General features: G+C 50.9%; 10 protein-coding genes across 10 annotated transcripts; 3 read left to right on the plus strand and 7 right to left on the minus strand.

Annotated features, from left to right (window-relative positions):
* Positions 1-661: 661 nt before the first annotated feature.
* trpB (tryptophan synthase TRP5) lies at positions 662-2,999 on the plus strand (the record flags this gene model as incomplete). Its single annotated transcript, XM_033563315.1, has 3 exons — positions 662-797; positions 889-1,192; positions 1,271-2,999. The coding sequence occupies 3 exons, from the start codon at positions 662-664 to the stop codon at positions 2,997-2,999; spliced, it is 2,169 nt and encodes a 722-aa protein (XP_033419206.1).
* Positions 3,000-3,526: 527 nt separating this feature from the next.
* On the minus strand, positions 3,527-5,609 carry ALT_3772 (H(+)-transporting V1 sector ATPase subunit B; the record flags this gene model as incomplete). The annotated part of the gene is made up of 7 exons (XM_089599633.1): positions 3,527-3,828; positions 3,892-4,110; positions 4,166-4,440; positions 4,497-4,843; positions 4,888-5,049; positions 5,126-5,161; positions 5,301-5,609. 7 exons carry the CDS (start codon positions 5,607-5,609, stop codon positions 3,527-3,529), a joined length of 1,650 nt encoding a protein of 549 aa, XP_089455971.1.
* Positions 5,610-6,180: 571 nt separating this feature from the next.
* Positions 6,181-8,504, minus strand: ALT_3773 (universal stress protein family domain protein; the record flags this gene model as incomplete). Its single annotated transcript, XM_033563313.2, has 4 exons — positions 6,181-6,346; positions 6,407-6,468; positions 6,542-7,326; positions 7,385-8,504. 4 exons carry the CDS (start codon positions 8,502-8,504, stop codon positions 6,181-6,183), a joined length of 2,133 nt encoding a protein of 710 aa, XP_033419204.2.
* A 1,459-nt stretch (positions 8,505-9,963) lies between these two features.
* Positions 9,964-11,005, minus strand: ALT_3774 (DnaJ domain protein; the record flags this gene model as incomplete). The annotated part of the gene is made up of 2 exons (XM_033563312.2): positions 9,964-10,745; positions 10,819-11,005. The coding sequence occupies 2 exons, from the start codon at positions 11,003-11,005 to the stop codon at positions 9,964-9,966; spliced, it is 969 nt and encodes a 322-aa protein (XP_033419203.2).
* A 416-nt stretch (positions 11,006-11,421) lies between these two features.
* On the plus strand, positions 11,422-12,069 carry ALT_3775 (putative DRAP deaminase; the record flags this gene model as incomplete). The annotated part of the gene is made up of 1 exon (XM_033563311.1): positions 11,422-12,069. One exon carries the CDS (start codon positions 11,422-11,424, stop codon positions 12,067-12,069), a length of 648 nt encoding a protein of 215 aa, XP_033419202.1.
* Positions 12,070-12,365: 296 nt separating this feature from the next.
* Positions 12,366-14,105, minus strand: ALT_3776 (glycoside hydrolase family 43 protein; the record flags this gene model as incomplete). Its single annotated transcript, XM_033563310.1, has 2 exons — positions 12,366-12,493; positions 12,557-14,105. The coding sequence occupies 2 exons, from the start codon at positions 14,103-14,105 to the stop codon at positions 12,366-12,368; spliced, it is 1,677 nt and encodes a 558-aa protein (XP_033419201.1).
* Positions 14,106-14,736: 631 nt separating this feature from the next.
* On the minus strand, positions 14,737-15,639 carry ALT_3777 (alpha/beta hydrolase; the record flags this gene model as incomplete). The annotated part of the gene is made up of 1 exon (XM_033563309.2): positions 14,737-15,639. One exon carries the CDS (start codon positions 15,637-15,639, stop codon positions 14,737-14,739), a length of 903 nt encoding a protein of 300 aa, XP_033419200.2.
* Positions 15,640-16,589: 950 nt separating this feature from the next.
* ALT_3778 (OB-fold domain-containing protein) lies at positions 16,590-17,666 on the plus strand (the record flags this gene model as incomplete). The annotated part of the gene is made up of 2 exons (XM_033563308.2): positions 16,590-16,722; positions 16,975-17,666. 2 exons carry the CDS (start codon positions 16,590-16,592, stop codon positions 17,664-17,666), a joined length of 825 nt encoding a protein of 274 aa, XP_033419199.2.
* A 325-nt stretch (positions 17,667-17,991) lies between these two features.
* ALT_3779 (uncharacterized protein) lies at positions 17,992-20,166 on the minus strand (the record flags this gene model as incomplete). Its single annotated transcript, XM_033563307.1, has 3 exons — positions 17,992-19,130; positions 19,184-19,286; positions 19,339-20,166. 3 exons carry the CDS (start codon positions 20,164-20,166, stop codon positions 17,992-17,994), a joined length of 2,070 nt encoding a protein of 689 aa, XP_033419198.1.
* A 929-nt stretch (positions 20,167-21,095) lies between these two features.
* Positions 21,096-22,327, minus strand: ALT_3780 (meiotic chromosome segregation protein P8B7.28c; the record flags this gene model as incomplete). The annotated part of the gene is made up of 5 exons (XM_089599634.1): positions 21,096-21,212; positions 21,273-21,602; positions 21,672-21,779; positions 21,844-22,081; positions 22,269-22,327. 5 exons carry the CDS (start codon positions 22,325-22,327, stop codon positions 21,096-21,098), a joined length of 852 nt encoding a protein of 283 aa, XP_089455972.1.
* Between the last annotated feature and the right edge of the window lie 3,832 nt (positions 22,328-26,159).

The following is a 26,159-nucleotide window of genomic DNA, read 5'->3' on the forward strand; positions in this document are numbered from 1 at the left end:
TTTTTTTTCCTGTCTGCCGCCGCTCTGTGTATTTGGGCACTCTGGTTGAATATACAGGCATCGGCATACTCGTCCTTGTTTGGTTTTTGCGGGCATCTTGAGGCCGATGTTGGCACCTTGATTGTCCAGCTTATATGCATAGCTAGGCGTCTGGGACATTCTACTATTCCGGTTCTGGTAATTGATTCAGCTTCGCCGATTGTTTTAATTATAGCTATCCGAGAAGGATATTGGCAATAATTTAATTGTTTTTATTCGGCTTATTTTGTGCAAATTGGGGATAGAGTGCCTCAGGATGCTGTGGTTTAAGGCAATATCAACAATGTTAGTGTACGGTATGGTAACCGGGATACCACACGAGGGGCTTATCTTATCGGCGAGTCACCTGACCGGCGGGACATCGGCGCATCGGCGGGAAAAGAAAAGCGTGAGTCAACCAGGAACAGAACAGGACTGACTGAGCTGACAGTGAGACTTGCCTCCCTCTCCCTTCAATCCATTTCCTCTCAATCTCTCTCTTCATTCTCCCTCAATTCCCTCTCTATTGACATACGTTCTCTCACTCCCCTTCTACTGTCAATTCCTTTGATCCCTGACATTCTTCAAACTCTAAAATCCGCCCCTCACATTGAGCAGTTTCCCGCTCCCATTCACACACACCATGGAAGGAATCAAAAGCACTTTTGCCAGGTGCAAAGAGCAGAAGCGCGCAGCTCTCGTAGCGTACACCACAGCCGGCTACCCCACCGTCGAGGAGACAGTTGACATTCTCCTGGGGCTAGAGAATGGAGGCGCAGGTATGGTTACCTTTACCCCGCCGGCCACCCTCACATTCGCCTCCCGGACCATGAGGACTCAATGCTAACGCAATCCGTTGGATCTCGACAGATATCATCGAACTGGGTATTCCCTTCACAGATCCCATCGCTGATGGCCCCACCATTCAGAAGGCCAACACCCAGGCTCTGGCCAATGGCGTCACCGTCACCACAGTTCTGAACATGGTCCGTCAAGCTAGAAGCAGAGGCCTCAGGGCCCCGCTGCTTCTGATGGGCTACTATAACCCTGTCTTGCGGTATGGTGAGGAGCGTATGCTCAAGGACTGCAAGGAGGCTGGTGTCAATGGGTTCATCATGGTCGATCTTCCTCCCGAAGAGGCGGTGCGGTTCAGAGATTTGTGTGCTAGCAATGGGTAAGTATTGCGTCTGTGTGCGAGCCTCCGACAGGCGCGGGGTTCGATTCGGTGAATGTTGCTAACTTACTCTCATAGTCTGTCTTACGTCCCGCTCATCGCCCCTGCTACCTCCGAATCCCGTATGAAGCTGCTCTGCAAGATTGCCGATTCTTTCATCTACGTCGTTTCGAGAATGGGTGTCACCGGCGCGACGGGAAAGCTGAGCTCGAACCTACCCGAGCTCCTGAAGCGCGTTCACCAATGGTCGGGTAATGTGCCCGCTGCTCTGGGCTTCGGTGTCAGCACCCGTGAGCACTTCTTGAATGTGCAGGAACTCGCCGAGGGTGTTGTCATTGGAAGTCAGATTATCACCGTCCTGGGTCAGGCCCCTGCCGGTCAGGCGGCTAAGCACGCCGAGGAGTACTTGTCGAATGTCACTGGCCGCAAGCTCGAGAGAGATGCACAAGGTATCCTGACTAATGAGATCAACGTGTTGGAGGCCGTGGAGAAGGCCCAGGCACCGGCTGTCTCGCAGCCTACCGCTGTTGTTACCGAAGCCGATACTCCTGCCGGTCCTGGATTGGCCGACCAGATCGATGCTCTCAACGGAACGGGTAACCCCGCTGCTCAGCCATCGCGCTTCGGTGAGTTTGGTGGACAGTACGTCCCGGAGTCTCTCATGGACTGCTTGGCGGAGCTCGAGCGCGGTTTCCAAGAAGCTGTGAATGACCCCAAGTTCTGGGAGGAGTTCCGCTCTTACTACCCATACATGGGTAGACCCAGCAGCCTGCATCTGGCCAATCGCCTTACTGAGTATGTAGGAGGTGCCAACATTTGGCTCAAGCGTGAGGATCTCAACCATACTGGAAGTCACAAAATCAACAACGCTCTCGGCCAGATTCTCATCGCTCGGAGGCTGGGCAAGACCAGAATCATTGCTGAAACCGGTGCTGGACAACACGGTGTCGCCACGGCCACAGTATGTGCCAAGTTTGGCATGAAGTGTGTTGTGTACATGGGTGCTGAGGATGTCCGCCGTCAAGCCCTGAACGTCTTCCGGATGAAGCTTCTTGGAGCATCGGTCGTGGCCGTCGATGCCGGAAGCAGAACCCTGCGTGATGCCGTCAACGAGGCCCTTCGTGCCTGGGTTGTTGACCTGGACACCACTCACTACATTATCGGTTCCGCCATTGGGCCTCACCCCTTCCCCACCATCGTGCGTACCTTCCAGTCCGTCATCGGCGAGGAAACCAAGCAGCAAATGATGCAGGCCATCGGCAAACTCCCCGATGCCGTCGTCGCCTGTGTCGGCGGTGGCAGCAATGCCGTCGGCATGTTCTACCCCTTCGCCAAGGACACCAGCGTTAAGCTGGTCGGTGTCGAGGCTGGAGGCGACGGTATCGACACAAACAGACACTCGGCAACCTTGACTGGCGGCAGCAAGGGTGTGCTGCACGGTGTTCGCACCTACGTCCTCCAGGACGAACACGGCCAGATCTCCGAGACCCACTCCATCTCCGCCGGCCTGGACTACCCCGGTGTCGGCCCGGAACTCAGCTCCTGGAAGGACAGCGACCGCGCCCGCTTCATCGCAGCCACAGACGCCGAGGCCCTGATCGGCTTCCGCACCCTCGCGCAAACCGAGGGTATCATCCCCGCCCTGGAGTCCTCGCACGCCGTCTGGGGCGCCATGGAACTCGCCAAGTCCATGAAGACCGGCGACATCGTCCTGAACCTGAGCGGCAGAGGAGACAAGGACGTTCAGAGCGTCGCCGACGAACTACCCCGTCTGGGTCCCCAGATTGGCTGGGACCTGCGGTTCTAAGGTGTCTTCCCCTGTGTGGACTTTCAACTTAATTTGCTTATGAGCGACATTTCGGCACTTACGGTCTCCTTTGCCCCACCTTCTTCATATTTCTTTCGGTCTGCTTGAACTTAGGACGATGTAGTTTATATATAACATCGGCGATGAGAGAAGCTCGGTGATATTCATCCTCTTTCGGGGTTGCCTTTACCTCATGGAATTGCACATGTATCTAAAAGCTGGATCAAATAAATAGATTTTGCATGCTGATTGCACGCCACTGAGTAGTTTGTACCAACCACACACATTTAATCTATCTGGATATATCTTATTTCCAAGAGATTGACTTATACTTTGCGAACATACAGCTACATAACAGAAAAAAAGAGATATATGCAAGCTCTTAAGAACGAAAGCTTAACGACGCGAGCTGAAGACGACGAGATTTAGAAGAAAGAGACAAACACCTCCCCTCGGCGAGGACGAGCCACGCATACCTCGGCAAAGAGAAGGACAACACAACGATAACACACGCTTATACGAAAGATTTAGGTCTCGATGAGAGGAGCAGCGCCCACGTTCTCCGCGGAGTTGTCTCTTGTGTCCTTGGCTGGCAGCTTGCGGGCGGAGCGCGCGTAGAACTCGTCCAGAGTGCGCTTGGGGATACGGTTCAGCAGTTCTTTGGGGTAGATGCGGAGCAGGTTCCAGGCGATGTCGAGGGATTCGAAGATGGTCCGCGACTCGTAGGGCCCTTGGCTGATGAAGGTGCGCTCGAACTTGTCCAGGAACTCGAGGGAGAGCTTGTCCTCTGACGATAGGGCTTCCTCACCGACGACGGCTTTCATGGCGGCTGTGAATGAAGTGTCAGCGTGTGTTCAAATAATAATAGTGGATTTTGTGAAGGAAAACTGACCGGCATCTCGTCCAATGGCGTACTTGGCATACAGCTGGTTGGACACGTCGGAGTGGTCTTTACGGGTACGACCCTCGCCAATGGCAGATTTCATGAGACGTGATAGAGAAGGAAGGACGTTAATCGGCGGGTTGACACCCTTGTTGTACAGTTGACGATCGACGAAGATCTGTCCCTCGGTAATATAACCTGTCAAGTCGGGAATGGGGTGGGTGATATCTAGAGACACAGTCAGCACAATCTGCTAAGCGAACGCAAAAAAGAATCTGCTTACCATCGTTAGGCATGGTAAGGATAGGAATCTGAGTGATAGATCCATTACGGCCCTCAACACGACCGGCACGCTCGTAGATGGTCGACAAGTCAGTGTACATGTAACCGGGGTAACCACGACGACCGGGAACTTCTTCTCGGGCAGCGGAAACCTCTCGAAGGGCATCACAGTAGGCCGACAGATCAGTCATGATAACCAGGACGTGCTTCTCGAGCTGGTAGGCGTAGTACTCGGCAGTGGTCAAGGCAAGACGAGGAGTAATGATACGCTCGATTCTGGACAACAGTTAATCAAACACAGCAGACAACCGAAGTAGCTCAGGCAAACGTACGTAGGATCGTTGGCCAAGTTGAGGAAGAGGGTGACACGCTCCATACTGCCGTTCTCCTCAAAATCCCGGGTGAAGAAACGGGCCGTTTCCATGTTCACACCCATTGCAGCGAAAACGATCGAGAAATTCTCCTCATGCCCATCATGGACGTCCTTGGTGGGCTTCTTGACTAGACCGGCCTGCCGACAGATCTGAGCGGCAATCTCGTTGTGGGGAAGACCGGCCGCAGAGAAGATGGGAATCTTCTGACCTCTGGCAATTGAGTTCATCGTATCGATGGCGGAGATACCGGTGGAGATCATTTCCTCGGGGTAGACCTGGCGTTCCCACGCATTAGCTTCACCACCCTGCAAGTCCTGTCATTGCCGTTGACTGAGGGTCGAACACATACTCGCGAGTAGGGGTTAATAGGTTGACCGTTGATATCCAAATAATCCTCCGCCAGGACCTTGGGACCCTTGTCTATAGCACGACCTGATCCATCAAAGACACGACCCAGCATGTCCTCGGACACACCGAGCTTCAAGCTGTGGCCGGTAAACTCGACTTTGGTCTAGTATGACTGCAGTCAGCAGCTGATCCAGCTTCGACAAAACATCACTTGTATCATCCAGAGGTCAGATCTTTACCTTTTTAACATCGATACCCGAAGTACCCTCGAAAACCTATAGCAAGTCGCAAAACCATATGAGCACCCCGCATATCCAAAACCGAGCTTCGTAGCCTCGCATTATCGGGTTGATTCACACCTGTACAACTGCTCTGTTGCCTATTCATTCGACCCAAACATCAGCCGTCACGAACCTGACAGATGTATCGCTCTAATTTCCAGGAGTAAGTCTTACCTCTAGCTTCAAGGACTTGACCCGACCGCTCTGTCCCGTCGGGCAGAGTCAAAGAGACGATTTCATTGTAGCGGGGAAATTTGACCTTGTCACCGAATGTCAGCATGTCATTCCGTTCATGATGCAGATAGGTTTGCGTCAAAGCTGCGACCCAGGGCCAATTACGTACGTTATCAAGGAAGACCAGCGGACCGTTGATACCTCCGATGGTGTTGTAGCGGATGCGAGGCTTGATGTTGGTCATCCTCGGGTCGACGAATTCGGCCATGGCTGCAGGATCCTTGACGGACGACCGTTAAGCGCTGGAGGAAGCTATAAGAGAAGGGGATGAAAGGTCAGGAAGAGCTGCTCCTGACGAGGGGGCCAAGTTGTCGTCCGTAGTTGATCGATGAGGGATCCACGCCCGCAGCTCTAGCTTGGCGGTGACGCATGCACGTGATGCTCCTCCGCTCCGTCAGGATGATCTCTTTCGATACTGTTGATTAATTATATAGGACTATGGAGTTACTAGAAGAAGGATATTCTCGTCATTAATTATTAGATTTTTTTTTTAAAGGGCCCAGCCCGAGTGCGATGGTATCCTCATACTCTGACAGCATAAGGTTGGGGCACAAATAGAGAATGATGCTCGAAAGACAACAAGATAAAAGATAGCCAGCAAGAGCAAATTGCAGATGGAAAAATCATCCTTGCCCCCCATGATAGTAGATTATAATCATACAAATCAAGAAAAAAAACTCCACCATTATGGGAATATGAGAAAACGCCCGCCGTGCATTATGGCACCATGAAGACACAACCGTAGAAAGTATTGTGGAAGCCATGAAACTCGTTGCAATCTAGTCGACCTTGGCAAAAGCTAGCTTCTTTGGTGTTGCAAGATTGTTGGAAAGGCGAACATTGGTCTTCTTGTTCTTGATCTGCTTTCGTAATTTCTTGCGTGCCACCATGACCGGGACAGATGAGTTCATGACCAAATAATTGGAGAACGATCCAAGGAGAACACTGTTCAAGCAACATTATATTAGCCTGATATATGCAGACTAGTCATCTCGAGCGGCTCACCCTTTCAGAGCGCTTCGGCCCCTAGCTCCCACAATAACAAGTGTAGGCTCGAGACCGTCGATCTAGCGGTAGACTGGTCAGTATATCTGGGCAAGCGTTGTTCGCGGGCTCATAAGCATCAGGACGAGTACGTACAGCTTCCGTGATCATGTGTTTCGGGCTCTTGCAATGAATCACCTCGACGGCAACTCGGACTTGCAAAAGAGTCTTTCTGAGCAAACGGACACAGGTTTGCGAAATAATCTCCACCGCACGGTTTCTCTCTTGTTGGCCTTTGGGCACACCCCGGGCATCGACAGAGCTTGGTTTACTGTCTGTGCCCTGTCCTAGACGACCCAACAACGCACGAGGCAAGTTACTGGTGATCGAATCATTCTGTGCCTTAAAGACAGTTTCGTCCGTCTGGGAACCAATGATTGCTGCCGAGTCCTGCATTGCTTGGGCGCCCTCTCCGATCTGTACCGACGACCCGAAGGGAATGCCCAGCTCCTCGTTAACTGCACAGACAGCAAACATGGTGTCTCCATCCCTGAGAATGGTGCCGATTGTCCACTCCAGGGCGTAAACGGACTCTTCGCTGAGGTCAGTGGCAACTAGATACTTGCGCTGCCGGCGACGTCCGCCCTCGCTCTCTTCCTGTAGTCGAGCAAAATCGCCTCGAATGATGGTCCTAATCGATCTGTTGGGGACTGAAGTGTCAATAGCGGACAGTTGCATGGTGAGTTTCTGAGCTCGCTTGATATCCGACAATTCCGCTTCGTCGTCGGATCCAAACGGCGTACTGAGGGCGGAGCCAGGATCGAAGCTCGTCCGAGGATGAACATCAAGCATATGCGGGCCCTGCTTTGCGGAGTGCACCAGAGTGGGCTTCTGATCCGAGAGAGACGTTACTTTCAGCTTCTCCTCAATCACCTGGTCGCCTGTGAAATGTTTGTCATTACGCGGAAGCTATAGAGCTCTCAATGATGCATTACATACGCTCATCCGCAGGACCATCTACCTGCCCTAGAGAAGACGCTTGATCGCTTGCATTCGGAGCCTTCTTTCGGCCACGCTCGATCTCACTATCGCTGTCTTCATCACTCGACGATGACTCATCGGGTTCATCTTCGCTGCTGTCCATCGGGTTGTTCTCGCTATCATACAAATCTTTGGCCAAGCGCTCATCCCCAGTGGACGATGTAGCAGTGTTAATGTCCGGTTCTGGAGATTCGCTCTCCTTAGGGGGCGAGGTCACACTGGTGCCATTGCCGACCGACTCCGGAAGGACGGGATCGGAATGATTGGGATGAGTGTTGTTCATGGGGGATGGTTTTTCCTTGACCATCGCCGGCTTGCCCGGCTTTGAGGATGAAAGGTTCAGCGGATTGGATCCGAGCCAGCGATTCTGGGAGCCGGACCGAGCACGTCGTTGGGGAACCCGAGAGTCGAGTGACGCCCCCCGGGACGAGCTCTGCCGCGAAGGCGTCCTTCCTCTGGCAAAACTTGGGAGGCTGACTTTCAAGTCAAATCCTGACATCATCGCAGCCATGGTGCTCTTGCTCTGCGATGGTTTGTGGTGGTGGTTGGGTTCCCTCGGAGGCTTCTCCGGCAACTGAATTTGTATAGTACGCTTCGGTAACACCGGCATCTCGTTATTGTCGAGTTTATTTCGGTCTACTATTTTTTTCTTTCCGATCGAGATTATATCCGAATTGTCCGAAGCCCTGCGAGCAGCAGACGGTTCTGATGATTCACCGGGAAATCTCTTCAAAGAAGCGTACGATGTTGCAGTACCTGGAGCCACAGAGCCCGACGGCGATGCTGATTCCGAAACAGGACCTGCCCAGCTGCGACGATTATTAGAAGGAGAAGTCACACCAACCCCAATACCGGCGATGGAGCCATGGCGCGGAGGCAATATATCAGGAGATGGAGCAGTGTCGTGCTGGCTCCGCACTGGGGCCGCTTGGGCTGGGGGCCTTCGGTTAGACGACGGGCCGGATTCGAGACGCTCATCTTCGACCCATTCAAGACGCTCCGACTCCAGAGCACCCGCCAGAGATGACCTGGCTCGTCTTTTCGTCCTGTTGTATGCGCTACTATTGTATGCGGCCATTCTGGGTGATTCCGCCCGCGGCGGTTTGACAGTCCCAAGTTAGATAATTGATAATATGCTTTATTGTTTGCAAGACTTGGCCAAGCGTCGAGGAATGTGGAGAGAGATCGACCAGTCAACGATGATTCGTCAGTTTCGCCTTCTCTGGCTGATGTATACGTATTCAAGTTCCGCATTCAGGACCAGAAGCTCTCTGCCTTTTCCAGTCCAAAAGTCGGAAGGCTGTGAGACCTTGACAGGCCAGCAAGTGTATTTGCTTGGCTGACAATGCTCTGGTCCGGCAGAAGAACCACAACACGGAAGGGAGCTGTAGACAAGAGGCGCGCGTTTTCTCCGCCCCTCAAATTCGAGAATAGATAGTGGTAACTAGAGAACTGCAGAGACTCGCAAGAGAGATTTGCGGAAACGAGCTGCAGTTCGAAAGGGGATGAATATCTTTTGTCCGTCTCAAACGCGGTAGGAATCACCCACGGCTTCTCCGCAAAACGCCAAGAGAGGGAGGGAGTCGAAAAGCGCCACAGGCAACAACCGCACCGAGGCTCGGATAGATCGAGCTGAATTAAACACGGAGGAATGTGGTTTATGAGATGGAAAAGATGCAGAAGCTTACAGGGGCCGAGGATGATACAAAAAGGGGTTGCCTTGAGAAATAGGGAGGAAAGACAAAAAGGTTCTGCCCGCTGTCACACACAGTCGGGCACAACGTCCAAAAGGCTCGGCATAGCGGGGCATGATATACAAAGCACATGAGGCTGAGGCAATTATTGCTCTGCCATTCAGAGGAAGAGAGAAGAGAGAAGAGCCATCATCTTCATTCTACAGATTATCCCTTGCATGATGTCACAAGGCTTGGTGATCATGGAGAAGACTAATCCATTGCTTGGGTGAAGTATTGTGAAGCCTAATTGCCTGAGGATAGCATTCCAAGCAGGTAATAATAAATAGTCTCTACCGCCACAATGTAGGCGATTATTATATGTCAGAATGGCTTCAGATTGAATCAATGCTATGTTCTTGAAAGCGTACAAAGCATACGGTGAGCATAGAATTTACCTGGCCTGTTTGTATTTACTTGTGTAGCCATTTGAGGCGGAAATTGCCGCTAATAATGCATCACATGCTGAATGCGGATCGAAAATGATCAACCATACATACAGGAGCAATCAAGGGGCGCCTGATAAAAAGCAAATACCGGGGGGTATGCTAAGGTCATATTGATGGCAAAACTCCGCAATGATCATGACAATAATGACCTAGCATTGTGTCCTGCTACATAAGTCATAGAAACACCAGGTACCTTCAGTTCGCTCAAATATGATAAGCAATATGATGTGCAATCCTTCCGTACGATGTCCACCTTCTTCCAAGGGTTCATGTAGAGACCTGCCAAGTACCAAAGACTCCTGACGCCGGTGGAAAAAGGACAAAAAATAAAAAGGGGAGATCCCAAGTGGACCGCTCACGCTTTCGACTTCTTTGTCTTCTTGGAAGACTGACGAGCAGCGGTGGCAGCAAATGCTTCCTCAGGCGGCTCCTCAAAAAGAGTCTTCCGTTTCGTGCGCTTGCCGTTGCCTCCCTTGACCGTCTCCGCCTCTGTCTGCCATTTTTCCATGAGCGATTCCATGCGATTGGCTTGTCGCTGTTTGATAGCTGCAGCGAGATCACCAAGGTCAGAGATGTCCTTCGTCTTTGCCTTCTTCTTCGTCGGCGCCTTTTCCTTGACCTCCGTCTTCGGTTTCTTCTTCTCCTCAAGCTCCTTGGCCAGTTCCTCAGCTTCCTTTGCTTCCTGTTGCGCCCGCTTGATTCTGGCCTGACGCTTCTTTGCCGGCTCATCTGTGTACTTCTTGTAACCCTCCACCTTGCCTTCGGCAATAGCCTTGTCAATAATGGCGCGGAATCGCTCGTCGTCATCGAGCACATTGCTCAGCATCACCGACTCGTAGACGCGGTCCATGTCGCCTCTGTGGCGGTCGAAGGCTTCCAGGATATCCTTCTCTTCTTCTGCAGAGCCCTGATACTCCTTCTTTAATTTGTCAATCGCATCCGTATCGACCGAGTTCGAATACAGGTCTCTGTAGAATTCTGTCCAGTCGAAATCTTCGTCGCCAGCGGCCGCTTCCGCAGTGCTGCCGGTGCGATCGAACCGCCTGCGCCGCTTTTCGTCCGACAAGATCGCATAAGCGAAGGCAATCTGCTGAAACTTGGAATGCGCTTTATCTTTCTGGTCGGCAGGAGCCTTGTCTTTGTCGATTTAATCAGTAACACAGTCAATCAACACCGGTTGTGTTTGTGCGGGAATCTCAAGGAAAATTACCTGGGTGATGCTTCAAGGCCAGCTTCCGGTAGGCAGACTTGATCTCGTCCTGAGTTGCATCCTCTTTGACACCGAGAACTTCGTAGAGATCAGTTACAACTGGAGGGCCAGATGGTTCGTCTTCTTCGTCGGAGGTGGTTCCTTCGTCGTGATTCTCTTCGAACACATCCTCGGAATCAGAAGGCATGTTTGCGGTGTTTACGGTAGTAAGTGTAGGGAAAGGAGATGGAAAGAAAGACTGGCAAGGTAGAGCCCAAGATGATGTTAGAGTCTCCAAAAGACCCCCAAAAAATTGGCGAAGAACAGATGAGAAGAGAGTCAAGCGGCTGTTGCTTTGATATGGGCGAGATGTTTGAGAGAAAACGCGACTTTACGCGACACAAAACCACTTTGGTTACCTTATCGGGTTAGGCTGGGGATAGCTTATCAACTTTCGTCATAGTTTCATTGTCGTTGGAGCTCCTGGACAGCAGACATCGTGACCTGCAGCTGTTCATTATTCTTGCTGCTCATTGTACATTTACCTACAATTGCATCTTCTTGTGAAACTTCACCTCCACTATCTCTCAAATCAAGTTGCCTTTCTCACAACCACCCCGCGAAATGACCGCATCCCCCCACCTCGACTACCTCCGCCAATGTCTCTCTCTAGCGGAAAGGTCGCCTCCACGCCCAACCAACTTCCGCGTCGGCGCGATCCTCGTCTCCCGCAGGGACGGCGACCTCGAATTCAAAGATGACCGCATCCTCTCAACAGGCTACACAATGGAGCTAGCGGGCAACACCCACGCCGAGCAATGCTGTCTCTCCAACTACGCAGCCGTCCACTCCGCCCCTGAGGACAAAATCGCAGAGGTCCTCCCCGCCGAACCCGGCAGGAAATTAGTCATGTATGTGACGATGGAGCCATGCGGGAAGCGACTGTCGGGGAATGTGCCGTGTGTGCAACGGATCATCAGCACGCGGGAGGGAGGGCGGCCAGGGATCCAGAAGGTGTATTTTGGGGTTAAGGAGCCTGGGACTTTTGTTGGGGAGTCGGAGGGATGTAAGATGATGACTGCGGCTGGGGTTAAGTGGAGGGTTGTTAATGGGTTGGAGAAGGAGATTCTGACGGTGGCTACGGCGGGGCATGAGAATAAGGAGGAGGAGATCAAGGCTGCGTTGGACCAGGTAGAGACTAATTTGGATGATATCAGTGATGAAGAAAGACAGAGGCAGGCGCAGATACCTCGAAATCCTAAAAAGCGTTGAGCCATTCTACTGTATTGGTGCGTCTGGATTAATGATATACTCGTTTGTGGAGCGCAGCAAAGTAAGTCATGTACAGGTACTCGATTTCATGGTCACGATGACACTGTCTTGATATGAGATGCAATGAACAGGAATGCGGGTATCTTCTTCACCAAAGATCTTAGACGAGGCTTTCACGCGATTCCGCGCACTGTATCTTGATCTCTGGTGAGCTCTATATATTGTTCCTGCATCAATCTGAAATACGGTGCAACTGTCTCAAACAGTCAAACTTCCAATGGTATACCAAGGTCGTATCAATAGCTCGGGACGATGCGACCAAAATCGATCATCTGACCCTGTCCTTCGTGTCTCCATCTGCTGATATATGCTGGCGTGGACCCGGCACCGCCGTTCTTCGTGGCATACGCACCAACAAGCGAGCCTATATCAAGATTGTCAGTACACAGCGATAGCACTTGCTCAAGTATCTCAAAGCTACACTTACCAGTAAACCGTCCCGTATCACCACTGACAATCAGCGCGTTGGCACGGCCGATGATTTTCTTCTGTGCAGGGTGCCGAGCCGGGGCAGCCGCAAAGACATACTCAGTGTCGCTCACGGCCTGGATCTCAAGCCGGATGGTCTGTCCATACCATTCCTTGGGAACAGGCACAGTGGCTCCCGGAAGAGGACCTTCGTAATTGCCACGCCCTTCAATGCGGAACCGGAAGGACAACGACAGTCCGTCGGTTGTCTGGAGAAGGACAATACCAAGATCGATGTGCTGCTGCTGGGTAAGGAAAACAGTAACACCAGCCTCTTCGTCGGCGACCTTGGGATCAAAGGACACATCCACAGTGTACGTGAACAAGGTGTCGGTCTGTTTGCGCATAACGAGTGACAGGCCATCATCCGGCTTGAAGTCTGCAGTTCCGGTGAGGTTGTAGAAGGAGGGTGTCAGCCGAAGAGTATTCGGATGGCCCCGAGGAGAGACCGTAAAATCCTCTGTCTTGGGATACCGCCAGTACTGGAAGTGCGCCGGGATCTTCGATCCGGGCCTGAAATCAACCTCGTCGGGTTGCTTTATCCATCCGCCCTCACCGCGAGGAAGTCGCTTGTTCGGTCGTGGAAACGGCCCCTGCATCTGGCCTCGCACAGGCTGGATGACGGGCCATTCGCCCTTCTTCCAAGCCGCAGGGGCGAGCACCGTCTCCCGACCCATGGGATAGTTCTTCCATTCTGGCCCTGACCGCGTGCTCAGGGCCACGGCCCACCAGTTGCCATTCCCATCCTGGAACAGGTCCGCATGGCCCACAGTCTGGAAGTATTCCGAGGTGCCCTTGTTCGACAAAAGCGGGTTGTGCGGGTATGGCTCCCAGGGCCCCGTCCGGGTCCTAGACCGTGCCATTGTCTCCGAGTGGCCGAGTTCTGTACCTCCCTCTGCAATCATGAGGTAGTAGTATCCGTCTCTCTTGTAAATGTGCGGGCCTTCAGGCCAGACTCCTCCGGTGCCGTTCCAGAGGTAGTCAACCGGGCCAATTGCTCCCGTCTTCAGATCGAGTGTATACTGCTTAATCATCTGGTCCTCGGCAGACGTGACATAGACCGTCCCATCGTCATCCCAGAAGATGTCCGGGTCGATGCCGTGTACAGCAAATTCAAGCGGATCGCTCCACGCGGCGTCATCGTACGGATCAGACGAGGTGAACAACAAGCCCTTAGTCTGCGGACCCAGGTACGAAACGATCAAGTAGAATTTACCCTCGTGGTAACGGAGAGTGGGCGCATAGATACCCGACTGCTGGCCATCCGTGACGCGAAGATCAGGAATTTGGCTCGGCCGATTGAAGATATTGCTTGCCAGTTTCCAGTTTTGCAAATCTCGGCTTGCATAAAGAGGAAGACCGGGAAAGGCAATGAACGTGGATGTGACGCAGAAGAAGGTGTCTTGCTCCGGTACGTAGGCACAGGTGGGATCCGAGTGCCAACCAGGGAAGAGAGGATTGGTATACGATTGATTAGGTGTGGGATAGGATAAGCTGGGAGCTGCCATTGCCAAGAGCAAACTGGCAGAGATCTTTGAAAGCAAACCCATAACGAGGAATATTGAGTATCAGTGACGATCCAGCTCCATTGCCCTGCTTGACGACCTTCCTCTGCTTCTGGACCCTATTTATATACCCCAGACATACAAATGCGGGGAAACTGAGCTATAACCGCTCGATTTCCATAACTGGCAAAACGGTGAAGTTGATTGCATAGCAGGGTACATATGTGATGCTGCATGCATTCCTTCAGAGCAGTCGATTCAGGCTGAATAGCATTGCATGGATAAACTCGTCCGGAGACTTTGCGATTCGTGATCAAGAATAAGATCTGCACTTGGTAGATATGTATGCCAAAATGGGGCCAGTAATGCTACATGACAGTGAATCTGAGAAAGACCGATTGGAGGACTTTCCCCATTGCCAATAATAAGTCCGAAAGCTATCAATTCATCGATGACCATCTACATAGGCTCATAGATGTCTTTGTGGGGATACTGCGCCAAGGCAGTTGGCTCCGGCTAAAGGGCATAGAGACAAGAGTGATGGAATATAGCGGATGGTCTAAATTGTGAACAGGAGAAATTGATTAATCGAGGACTAAGTAGCTCACAAAATCTAAGAAAAGAACACGATTGATCATGACAGATTTGCCTTCATGAACTCCGAGATATCCTTGACGGCCGGGTTGACGTATTTCTCGTTGTCATAAAAGTCCATATGGGCTGCATTCGGCACAATCACCTTCTTGGTGGCCCCTCCTATCTTCTTATCCAGGTTCTCCGTGTGCCAGAGAGAACCGGCCTTCTCACCCGCAATGAGGAGTGTGGGCTGCTTTAAGAACACATCCGCCAGGTGGAATGCGTCAAAAGTGAGGACACGCGGGAAGCTTCGAAAGAGCATCTTGTTCTCGGCACGGGGGTGCTGCGCGCGCGGTGTAAGGTAGTAGTCGTGTGCTTCTCTGAGATCTGCGGGAGTCTTGTCGTCTGGTTGAGGGGGCACATACGGCGCAGCAGCCATCTCAGCGCCCTTGTTTTCGGCTGAAATTTGCTGCGCAGCCATCTTGAGGGATTCGACGTGCTTAGAAGCAGGTTCGTCACCGTACCAGCCTAGTCGTGCGGAATCACCAATGTTGACCATACTGACTGTAGCGACGACTTTCAGACGGTAATCTGCTTTCGCAGCTGCGACGGCGTAGCCTCCGCCGGCACAAATGCCGAGGATACCGATCTTGTTGGCCTCAACGTATTCCTGCTGCTCGAGGTAGTCGACGACGCTCCACACGTCGCTGACTCTTGCCGCTGGGTCCTCCAGGAAGTGAGGTTCGCCTCCGCTCTCTCCTTGGTGAGAGGCATCGTACGAGACGGTGACAAAACCCTCTTCAGCGAGCTTCTTCGCATAGAGACCAGCCGTCTGCTCTTTGACGCCACCGCCAGGATGTACTATCACAATTGCAGGAAACTTGGCGGTGGACGAGGTTGCAGGCTTGTGCAGCAAGCCGGCGAGCTGAATTGGTCCTTTCTTGATCGATATGGACGACATGGCGAAGATTGGCTTGGGCTTGCAATATGAATAGGATGTATATTCCTGAGTGTTTTAGAATTAATCCCTGCAGTGATTCACTGCTTTATATATTGTCAATCCATGATGTCGAGTTATATTGAAATTTCCGATTATTTTCGGATGCAGGCTAGCATTTCGGGGTCGAATCCGCTGAATGGATAGCGACGTCAAGACAGACGTCCGAAGCATATCGGTCTACATTTCGAAACGGAGATTGGAGATATAGACACTCTGATTACTGTAAGTCAGTTATGTCCGAGATGACTTGAGAATGTGTTGCCAAAGTTGTTGAGTGACAGATCGGAATTGATCTTTCTCACCAGTTGATAGAGAGAGCTAATCATGTGCAAACTGTCCCTCCAGCGACGCAGCTCTCTATGGACTGCGCAACTGCACTACACTCTGTTCATATCACCCTACAATATAGTATAAATTTCACTCGCGTGCCGAATCATTTATCTTGTCAAAAGGTGCTCAACAGATCATCCACAATGCATAGCAAAGCAGTACCGCCTCATGTAGCACATTTTGCCGCGCTTCAAGCACGACAGTGTCCCGTGGCGCAGTCTGCTATCAGTAGGATTATCTGAAGGTTGCGGGTTCGACCCCCGCCGGGAGTGGCACATTATTGTTGTTAGCTCCCGTGGCGCAATGGTAGCGCGTCAGACTTCTATGCTTGGGCCTGTCATCTCTCTTCTTTTTTTGCTTGTTTGCCAAATTTTATATGTCCTATTTCTCAGCAAAATACCATACTATCTGCTATTTTTATTGCCGGCTGCGCTCCTGCAACCCGAGAATCAATCGACAGTTCTCATAGTTCGATCCTCACGTGACCAACGCGCATCGGAAAATGCAGTCCCTCTGATGTTGCTCTCTTCTTGACATCTCACAGCAATATCATCCGATATATTGCTTAGAAAGATGATCCTATGGCGACAGCTGAGAATGACAATCTCACATTTTACCCGGCATTCTGCTTCAGGGCATCCCCGACCCATTTCACCTGGGTAAAAATGGCAGCGGCGGATGTGCATCGACTCAAGAAACGGCCGGGATTTGAAGGTATGCCAGCGTACTTGTCTAGATATTCATTACTTGGTGCTTTTCCGGATGCTGCTCCCCGCTTTTGGTATTCTGCTTCATTTTCTTCTTTGTTTTGTGCACACAGTAGTCTATGTTAGTATTTGCTACTACGGTACTACCTGGTTGTCACCATCACAAATGGCTTAGATACATTATATACATGCATAGCAGCCAGCCTATTCAAACATGGCGCAGACTAGACGGAAAGTAGCAACTCTAACGAACACCCAGGCCAAAACATCTTCTTCTACCTCAACCACCCCATCCGCTTCGTGTCCCTGGTGGGCATCATCGTCGCCAGAACTGACGTTTACAAACGCACAATCCTCACACTGGACGACAGCAGCGGCGAGACTATCGAAATCGCCGTCTTGAAAGCCGAATCCTCAGAGCTGGACTCTGCAGAGCGGCCTGCGCACCGACAGCAACAGCCGCCGGAAAAGGTCGCACGCCATGTTGCAGCAACAAACAGTACCGACCTGGACATATCACCCCTCGTCCCGGGGGCTGTGGTGCAGGTCAAAGGCACGCTGACGGAGTTTCGAGATACGATGCAGCTACAGCTAGAGCGCTTCTTCCTGATCCGGGACACGGCCGCCGAAATGCGCTTCGTGGATCAGCGCAGCCGGTACCTGGTTGAGGTGCTGACTGTCCCGTGGGAATTGACGGGCGAGGAGGTCGAGCGGTTGCGGCTTGAGGCCGAGGCGGAGGAGGAGCAGGCTGAGGAGGAGCAGGAGCGAGCGCGTAGGAGGCATAGGAAGCGTGCGGAGCGCGAGGAGAAGGACCAGCGTCGGATTCAGAAGATGTGGGAACGTGAGGAGCAGTTTAGGGAGAAGGAGGCAGCTCTGTGTCAGGAAGCTGGGCGCAGGGCCATGCGCGCTATTCAGCGCAAGCGCGTCATGAATATAAGCAGTGAAATGTGAGAGCGAGTATTTCTATATAGAACACGCGCTGTTTCGGACAGGGCACATGTACGCTTATCAGAAACGACGATTCATAGATTACCACCCGTCCCGGACATTTTTATCAAGTCTCTTTTTTCAAAGGCGACAAACACATTATACACACACAAAGTCCGAAATCCAATGCATATCAGCAGATCGTTACACGTAAGTCATGAGTTGGAAAGAATGAAAGCCACAAACAAACACTATCATGTCATATCTAACAAAGGTATCTTAGAGGACTGGAAAACGCCGAGATAGTAATGAGTCTGTCTTTGAACAAAGACAATATGCCTCAAGTCCATCATTTGTAGGTATATGTCTTGTAATCGTACCCGCCACCGCTGCCACTGACTGGGCCACCACCCTGACCGCCGAGCAAGCCACGGTAGTATTCTTCCTCGTTAGCCCAGCTGCTTCGGGAAGGAAGATGGTCGTGATATTTGCTCTTTTCGCGCTCCTTTTCCCTCTCCCGAACGGACTCGTACAGCCTCGGGTCATCACTCTCGCGGTACCGCCGACTATCTTCGACGATATCTCCAGGAAGAGTGGATGACGCGGTGTAGTAATCATTGCCAGAGAGGCCAGAATACCGAGCTCCACCGTTGTATGAGCCGGACAGCAGGTCACTCTCTGAATGTCTGTAGTCACCTCCTCCATGTCCACCTCGAGAAGAGCTCCGTGTCCGGCCATGTGTACTTATTGGGCGCTGCGATCCGGAACTGCCTGCACGAGGGTACAGAGGGTCCTGGCCGTATGAGTCATATGCTTTGCGGGAGACAGGAGGGACCGATCCCTCTTTGGAGCGAGACCCAGTGGAGAAGGAGTCCTTGTGTCGGTGGGAAGAGCCACCTGCCTCTTCATATACCTTCCCTCCTCCCGGCTGCGCACTATATGGCTTCCTCTCACGCTCAATCGGCCGAGGTGGAACTCCTTCCTCGTCGTCATCTATTATGGCTGAAGACGACTGGTGTTGCTGCTGCTGCTGCTGACGGCCTCGTTCTGTCACCGAAGGAGCTGTCTCAGCGGCCGATGCAGTTGAGCTTGTAGACATCTTATGGCGGTGCGCAGCAACCTTCTTGAGCTCCTCCTCAGTGACCGGAGGCAAGTCGACACCACAATGCTTCGCGATGAATTTATCGAGCTCATCTCTAACAGTAAGATTCGGTGCCTCAGGGAATAGCCGGCGAGGAATCTCCTTTGGAAACCTTTCTCGCCTGTCATCTGGGTTGCTGATAGGCATGTTCAGGACTGCCTTCTGCAACCGTTCGTATTCTTTGTCGGGGTGCGCTTGAATCATCAAGGTAGCCCAGCGCTCGAAACCTCGGGGCGTCAAGCCCGGGATATCTGGCCGTTCGTTCAGTTTCGCCTGAACAAGATGATGTTCGGCTTCCACTTCACGGAACAACCTCGAGATTGAAGACGTGCGGTCATCGAAGATATCTAGAGATACTTGGATTAGATTTGAGTCCCAGATAGGACAGCATGGCACTTACCTTGCCACGGGTAGAGGTCTGAAGGAATTTTCGTATCCTCGTAGAACTTCTGCAGTTTTTCTGGAATGACCACGATAGTGTTACCTGGAGGGTAGTCCTCGATCTTGCACACTGTCAGATTTGGAATTCCTCCAACCAACGGCATCCATGCTTACCAGATGGACTGCTATGCCGCGCAAGAGCTGGCCTAGTCTCTTGGTTGGCTTGCCTTCCTCAAAGAGCTTGCCCCATATCTTCTCCAATGTGGTCATCTCAGTTACGGTTGTTTCCCTCGACGGTGGTTTTGGGCGTGCTTCCATTTTCTGGCCTTGATCGCTTGCCTGGCTATACGGCGACTCCCTTCTCTCGATTGGAGGTACGGGGGAAGGCCGTGCACTAGGTTGAGCGCTGCTCGGAAATGTACCGGTTTGGGAGTACTGCTGGTAGTCGGGAGTGTCGGTGGCTGCAACCGATTGCGACGAAGATGGCTTTGGTGGTACAGGAGGGGCCGATTCATACTCATTATAATTGTAATTGGGAGCAGAGCTGGGAGGCGGAGGCACCCACTGTGACGGCGCGGGACCGGATGGCGGCTGTGGCGATGGTTGCTGCGACTGAGGTGGATGCTGAGCCTGGACGTTATCCAGACCAGTTGCTTTGAGCTGTTGAATCACGGTCGCAGTGATTTGGGACAGGACTTCTGGCGATAGATAGGTGGGCGTGTCAGCCTTATGGAAAGCCGAGCTGACAGCCTCATTGATAGTTCCAGTGGATGGCTGCTGATACCATGAGTATTGCTGAGGTGACTCCGTATATTGGCCTTGAGCTGACGACGGAGCCGCCGGAGGCACTTGGGGCTGCGGCATGTTCAACCGATCAGGGCCGTACTGGGAAGGATAAGGAGGAGGGAAGGTCGAAGAACGATAATCACCGGACTTTGTTTGGCCTATATTGCCCGCCTGGTCGTACGGACTCGAGCTTCTCTGGAAGCCATCGTAAGCCATGCAGACTGTCGCAGTCACACAGACAAGTTAGTCACCGTCCACCCTCTGCAAGTGGCACAATTTTCACTAAGCCTGAGCCACACTCTGAGATGAAGGAAAGCGGGAGAATTCTATTGGTGATACCAGTAAATGATGAAGCTCTTGATGTGGTATGCGCGGCGTGGGACGGAAAATGAGAGAAAGGTAAGGTATCTGCGCAGGTGAAATGAGATGAGGGGCGCAAGACGGAGGGGCTCAGAAAGTGTGGATCTTCGCTTTGAAACAGTACGTGCGTCGTGTCAGGTCGCCAACAAGATGGATGCTATTATGAAGGCAGTTCTGTAAATAATATCTGCCCGCGCGCAATGGAAATCAAAAGAAAAAGAAGATCATCGATGGAGACATGCAGCGACGTTGACTTGCGAGGCTAATGTCAGCCTCCACCACGGGGCCATACGTCACCGCCCGAGTGCCGCTGCAGAAGAGGGGAAGGTCAACGGAAATACATATTAAATTAGTGATCATCAGCATTATGATTGTCGGTGTGCATTTAATGTGTTTTTGACGAGGCTGCACTATCCCCTCGCTTGTCGCGAATGAGTTAGCGATACTGTCCAGAGAGCTAGAGGTCCTGCGAAGAGATGATGGAATACGGACATCATCAGTACTGCGCGTTAGATACTGTATGGCAATCCACGAGCGCCCGAATCGCTGTTGGCAGATAGTACAGAGCAGTCGATACAATTCCACAATTCCAAACCGTGGATTAACGCAAGCCAATTCTGGGTCTTGCGGGGGAAACGGAGCAAGCCGTCTAGTACCATGGTTCAGCCTGCTGTGGCTATTGGGACATTGATCAAGAATAACGAAAGCGAAAGTCAACATTTATTTTCTCTCTCTAACTTAGCTTAATTGACTGACTGACTCTGTGCCGCAAATTTAAGAATCGATCAGAGGTAATCTTCTAATCCTGCGTCGTCACCAGCCTCATCGTCAGAGGGGACTGTGGCGCCAATGGGCTCCGGGACTCGCATTGTAGGCGCCTCGTGTTTCTCGAAACGTTTGCTCTTCTCGAATTCAGCAAATTGCCATTGGCAAAAGATGCACTCATTTTAGGAGGGGCTTACCGGGACCTTGGCAAACTTGGAGTTACCGGCCTTCTTAATAGGTTTGGTGACAGTAGAGTTGACGTCCACTCCCCAGGTCGCCCAACCGCCATGAACGGACCGCGGGGAGCCAGAGGGTGAGCCAGAGCGGTGGTGGGCCACTCCGTTAGAATCGAAAGCTGTAAAGGGTTGTCCTCCGCGCGCCGAGTTCTCCTTCCCATTGTGATCTTCAATGAGCGACACGCCGCCGATGTCCCGCTCACCACTGTTGTCAACGTGTTGGGCAGTGGGAGCCGCCTTCAATGTGAGTCTCTGTGTTGATGCAATCAAGGAACGAGAGTCGACTTGTCCCTAGAATTGTGTTAGTACCAGAATGTATGCATTTGTGGAGCTTTTTGAGGACGGATCTGCGTGACTGACAGTTGTGTACGTATCGGGGGCAGTGGAAAGCTCACTCTCAGTCAAGAGTTTAGGCTCCTCAAGAACTGGTTCGGCATCGGTGTGACTCTGCACGCAATTCATGCATCTCTGGGAAGAACCAGATGTCAGCTAGATCCTTACCAATAAGAGAGACATGACGTAGTAACCCTACCGCTGCGTCCCTGTCCTGTCTTTGAGCTTTGGCAAATTCATCAAGACTCTTGATCTTACCACAGATACAGCACTTAAGTTCAACAGTTTGATTTCCAGAGCAGATGCGGCATTTTGCGTTGTTCTTCGTCAAAGCGACATTCACACCGTGACTCAGGATGGCATGACGAAGGGCTTCGAGTTGCCTCTTGGAGAAGTTACTCGAGGAACGGATCTTGTTGCAGGTTCCACATTTGATCCTAATCTATGTTAATTGAATGCAGGGATAAGGATGAACAAGCGACGGATGAATGACTGACTTCTCTGGTAAGTTGACGCTCTGGAGCCTGCAGTTATCCTTCCATCAGTTCCTCGGTGTCATTGGGCAAAATTTTCTCATCAGCATCTCAGTGGCATAGAGAAGGGAGGATGCTGGATGGAACCTACCGTTTCTTGATCTCATCGCTGTAGCCTCCAGCATACGCACTTCGAAAGGTTGGAGGCATCTCGGCTTGAAGTCGTCGAAGAGGAACGTAGGGGGATGAGAATCGTAAATTGTCAGTGGTTCGAAGACAGTAGAGACCGAGGCAAGCAGTTCAAATGAAGGGACATTGAGAAAAGGCAATTGGTGGTATAAATACTGCTCACCAACACTTCTGGACAGTCCTGTGCACTTTCAGTCTTGGGAAATGAAGTGGTCTCCAGTGAATGTAAGTCTAATGTAGTGAATAGAGGGGACGGTCATTCCAAGCTGTTGACTGGAAGATGATGCTAAAGGGTAGCTAGAGGGGTAGAAAGATAAATTCACAGCAAACAGAAGTAAAACATGATGCATCTTAGTGTCCAAGAAGATGGTACGAAAAGAGAAGGTTCCATGGATTCTTTCTCTCAATCAGCAGCCACTTTACTGTGCTGAATAGAGGAGCACCTGATGTGTGGTTCCTTTTCCCAATGAGATCAATAAGTTTGTATTTCGGACAACCAATCTGTTTTGACTATCTGCCAGTATCCTTCATGGCATAGATGCACCAAAATTATGATTTTATCCCCTTGAATGTAAAGATTGCAGAGTGAGGCAAGCGCAAATGATGGAAGGGCAGTCAACCCAGGCGCAATCAAACAAAGAATGGAACACCGACTAATATGGCTTTGAGGTGAGGCAAAAGTCATTCAGCCGGAGCAAGCCAGTTAATTTTGACGGTAAAGTCAACATGTAATCAAAATGCTTAGGGAAACCTCATCAGAGCCTCGGGTGTTAGGAACTGGATTCTAAGAATGAATATTAGCTACAAAAGCCCAAGTGAAGGCAGAAGGGAGTATGAAATGCCTATCTGGATAACACTAAGATGAAGAGCTCACAGGATAGTAGCTGAACTCCCTGGCTTCTAGCTGCGACATCCTTCAAAGTACATCGCGGAATTCTTGTTTGCCTTCTGGTCGACTGATTTCCGATCTGCTCAGTAACCGTTATTGCCAGGCTACAGAGGAGATCAGAAACTTCAAAGTGTGTATACTAGAGGAGAGACATGACTGACCAGCACATGGAACAGGTTGAAAGAAGTAAACGATTCATACTGAATTCTGTTTGAAGGCCAATCATAATTGGCTAGGTATCATTTTTATTTCCTCCAATCAACGCTTTACACAATCCATAAGGTGTACAACGCATTAGCTACTACTTGTGCATGGCTGGGAATACTTGAGGTACTAATTATTCCAATAATATCTGAGAAATGCATGCAAAGGTTTGTTGTACGATGGGTCATGTAGGGTCTACTAAGGGACCAGGGAGATCCGAAATGCTGTGCAGTTGGGATCCATCCGTTTGGGATGACAGCGTTAAACGTCGCCGGTTTGGTCTCTTGCTCGAAATGAGCAAGTCATATCCCGCTTGTCGCAGGAGCAACGCAGGATTGCTCAGGAGATTCAGATTCGAAGTTCGAGATTTCAGAACAATCTTGGTAAGGATATGTCTAGCGTCATTCCAGAAGCATGTCTATTTGACGAGCCGTGTCTGGCAGGGGCTTGCTCTGATGATCCTCCGTAGTTGGTCCATGGCAGAGACGTGACAATATCGGTTAGTCTCCTCCAACGGTTTAATAATTGTTGGACTGCTAAGACGGGGACTCCCGCAAATGCAGCGAGCTTCTGCGAGGTCTCTCCTGTCTTCCAGGCAAAGGAAATAAAAAAGGATCCGTAACTTCCCCTGGAATCCTGGATAATTACCCGTCCTATCATCAAAATCCCTCATACATAATTCTTTCTGTCTCCTTAATCTAAATCCTTCTGGAAGGTCATAGATGCGCAACGGGTTTAACGCTTAGATCGTACTAAGTATCACTAAGGGGTGATAGTGGTCTGAAGATTCTCCATAATAGTTAGAGGTAGACGATGATGATGTTCTTGGCGAATAAGGAGTGTAGTACCAGAGTCAGTTGTTGCGCATCAGAGAGTCTCCAACTGTTTGATAATGCTGTGAATGGAGTAAGTGTGACTCTCTATTTTGAATTTCTTTTTCCTTTTTTCAACTCAGGGACGGGTCGCGGATGAGGTGGTCCCACTACAGGATCCTCTTTGGCCCCTCTTTCCCCAGCGAACCTTTCACCGTTCAGTGCACTAGTCGAACTACCGACCACTAAGAAACTAGAACAGTGGACAGTCTCTCGGATAGCTGGGACGGGCCTACAGCGAAGTGGGGATCCGCATTCCCCGAGCGACCCGGCGCAATCAGGAGACCCACGAAAAGTCGAAAATCCGCAGACAAAATCCACTCTCCTCTTCCCGGCTGGACGGAACCATCCATCCTGGCCAATAATTCTACTTAGGTCGGGCAGTTTTTATTTTTGAGCGAGGAGCCACTAAGAGCTGGTCTTTCAATAGATGGTGTATTGCCACCCACCGAGAGTCTAGCCCGTCTTTTGCTGGTCACGCACCTTTCCTTCTATGTGCGGGTGCCCAAATGCCAGTCTGCCGCGTTTCCCTGTTTGTTAACGGCACGGGAGTAAACAACTAAACACCCGCTAGTCAACACAGAGTAGATACTCCGGATAGTCGACCTTTTCGGAGGGATTTTTTTCTGTTGACTCGTCTCTCCGATGTCCGGTCATTGTTTTTTCGCTTGTCGTAGACTCGTAGGTACGGCATTGCCTATCCCTACATGAGCAACAGTGCAAGGCCTGAATTGAGTGACAAGTCAACCAAGCAATCGTATCTGATGCCAGGGAGAGCTTAAGACTGAAGAAAATGGACATAATAGGCTGGATAACAAATGTGACCTTTTGTTCTCCCTAGGCTCCTAGCATAAGCAATTTGCCAAGGCAGTTGCATCTACTTCGCAGAGTACTCCAATGGAGCACACAGAACACCATCTGAACCCTGATTTGAAGCTCACTCTCGCAGGAGTACGGAGAAGGAAGTACCTGAACCAGTCAGTCTTCTGTCATCAGCCTGATCAGCTCCCTGCTATGACAGGTCTCAAACTGTATTTGGAAGCAAAAAGTCAAAACTGATCTCGAAATGCAGAACTATTAAGCATATCGATTGTACATAGCAGTCAGCACCATTCCATGGTCCATGGACGGGTCGGACGGGTGTCCCCTGCCCCTTGCTAGGTTAATTTGCACATGGCAACTCGGTTTGGGTGAACTATGTGGCAGTGGGTCAATAGCCCATTTAGGTGACACAGAGCCAACAGTCAAGGAACTCGAGCAGTACTATGTATTACCCATCTTTGCAACAAGTAACTACCGTTGAACAACAACGCTTGCATATTATTGAGGAGGTTGCGCCGTAATCATACAGTACTCTGTGTCTGTCTCTGTCCCCGAACAGGCGATGTGGAAATAAATTTCGCTTGTTATCTAGTCTATCTGATGCTAACAATCGCAATCGGTAGTTACTATGATTCAAGACTATCTAGATCGTACTTTCGACGCTGAACTGCATGGATCTACAATACAGGATTGGGTTGATCGTACATGGAATATGCAATGCAAGAGCGATGGACAGTATCAAGTTACTCCATAGTCTCAGGGCTTGGATCATGAGTGCAGGCCTTCTCATTGCCCATTTGTGAGAGGTGTATTATGCAGGTCCTCAGCCTTACGTCTTGACTGATGATAAAATTGATTGTATTTACGTACCCCTCTACCTTAGTATGGATAGAAATCTCTAGTCAAGGACGACAGACGCTGCCACATGTGACATGAGAGTATGGCGGATCATGTGGATCAATGCATTTTTATCAGATATGATATAGATAGGCGCCGAGGTCGAAGCAGGGCGGCAGTATTGCTTTATTAGTGGGTTTGAAAAGCATTTATCCAATATTTGAAGGGA

This window comes from Aspergillus lentulus (genome assembly GCF_001445615.1).
Source record: "Aspergillus lentulus DNA, contig: Alt08, strain: IFM 54703, whole genome shotgun sequence".
In the NCBI taxonomy this organism is placed as follows: domain Eukaryota; kingdom Fungi; phylum Ascomycota; class Eurotiomycetes; order Eurotiales; family Aspergillaceae; genus Aspergillus; species Aspergillus lentulus.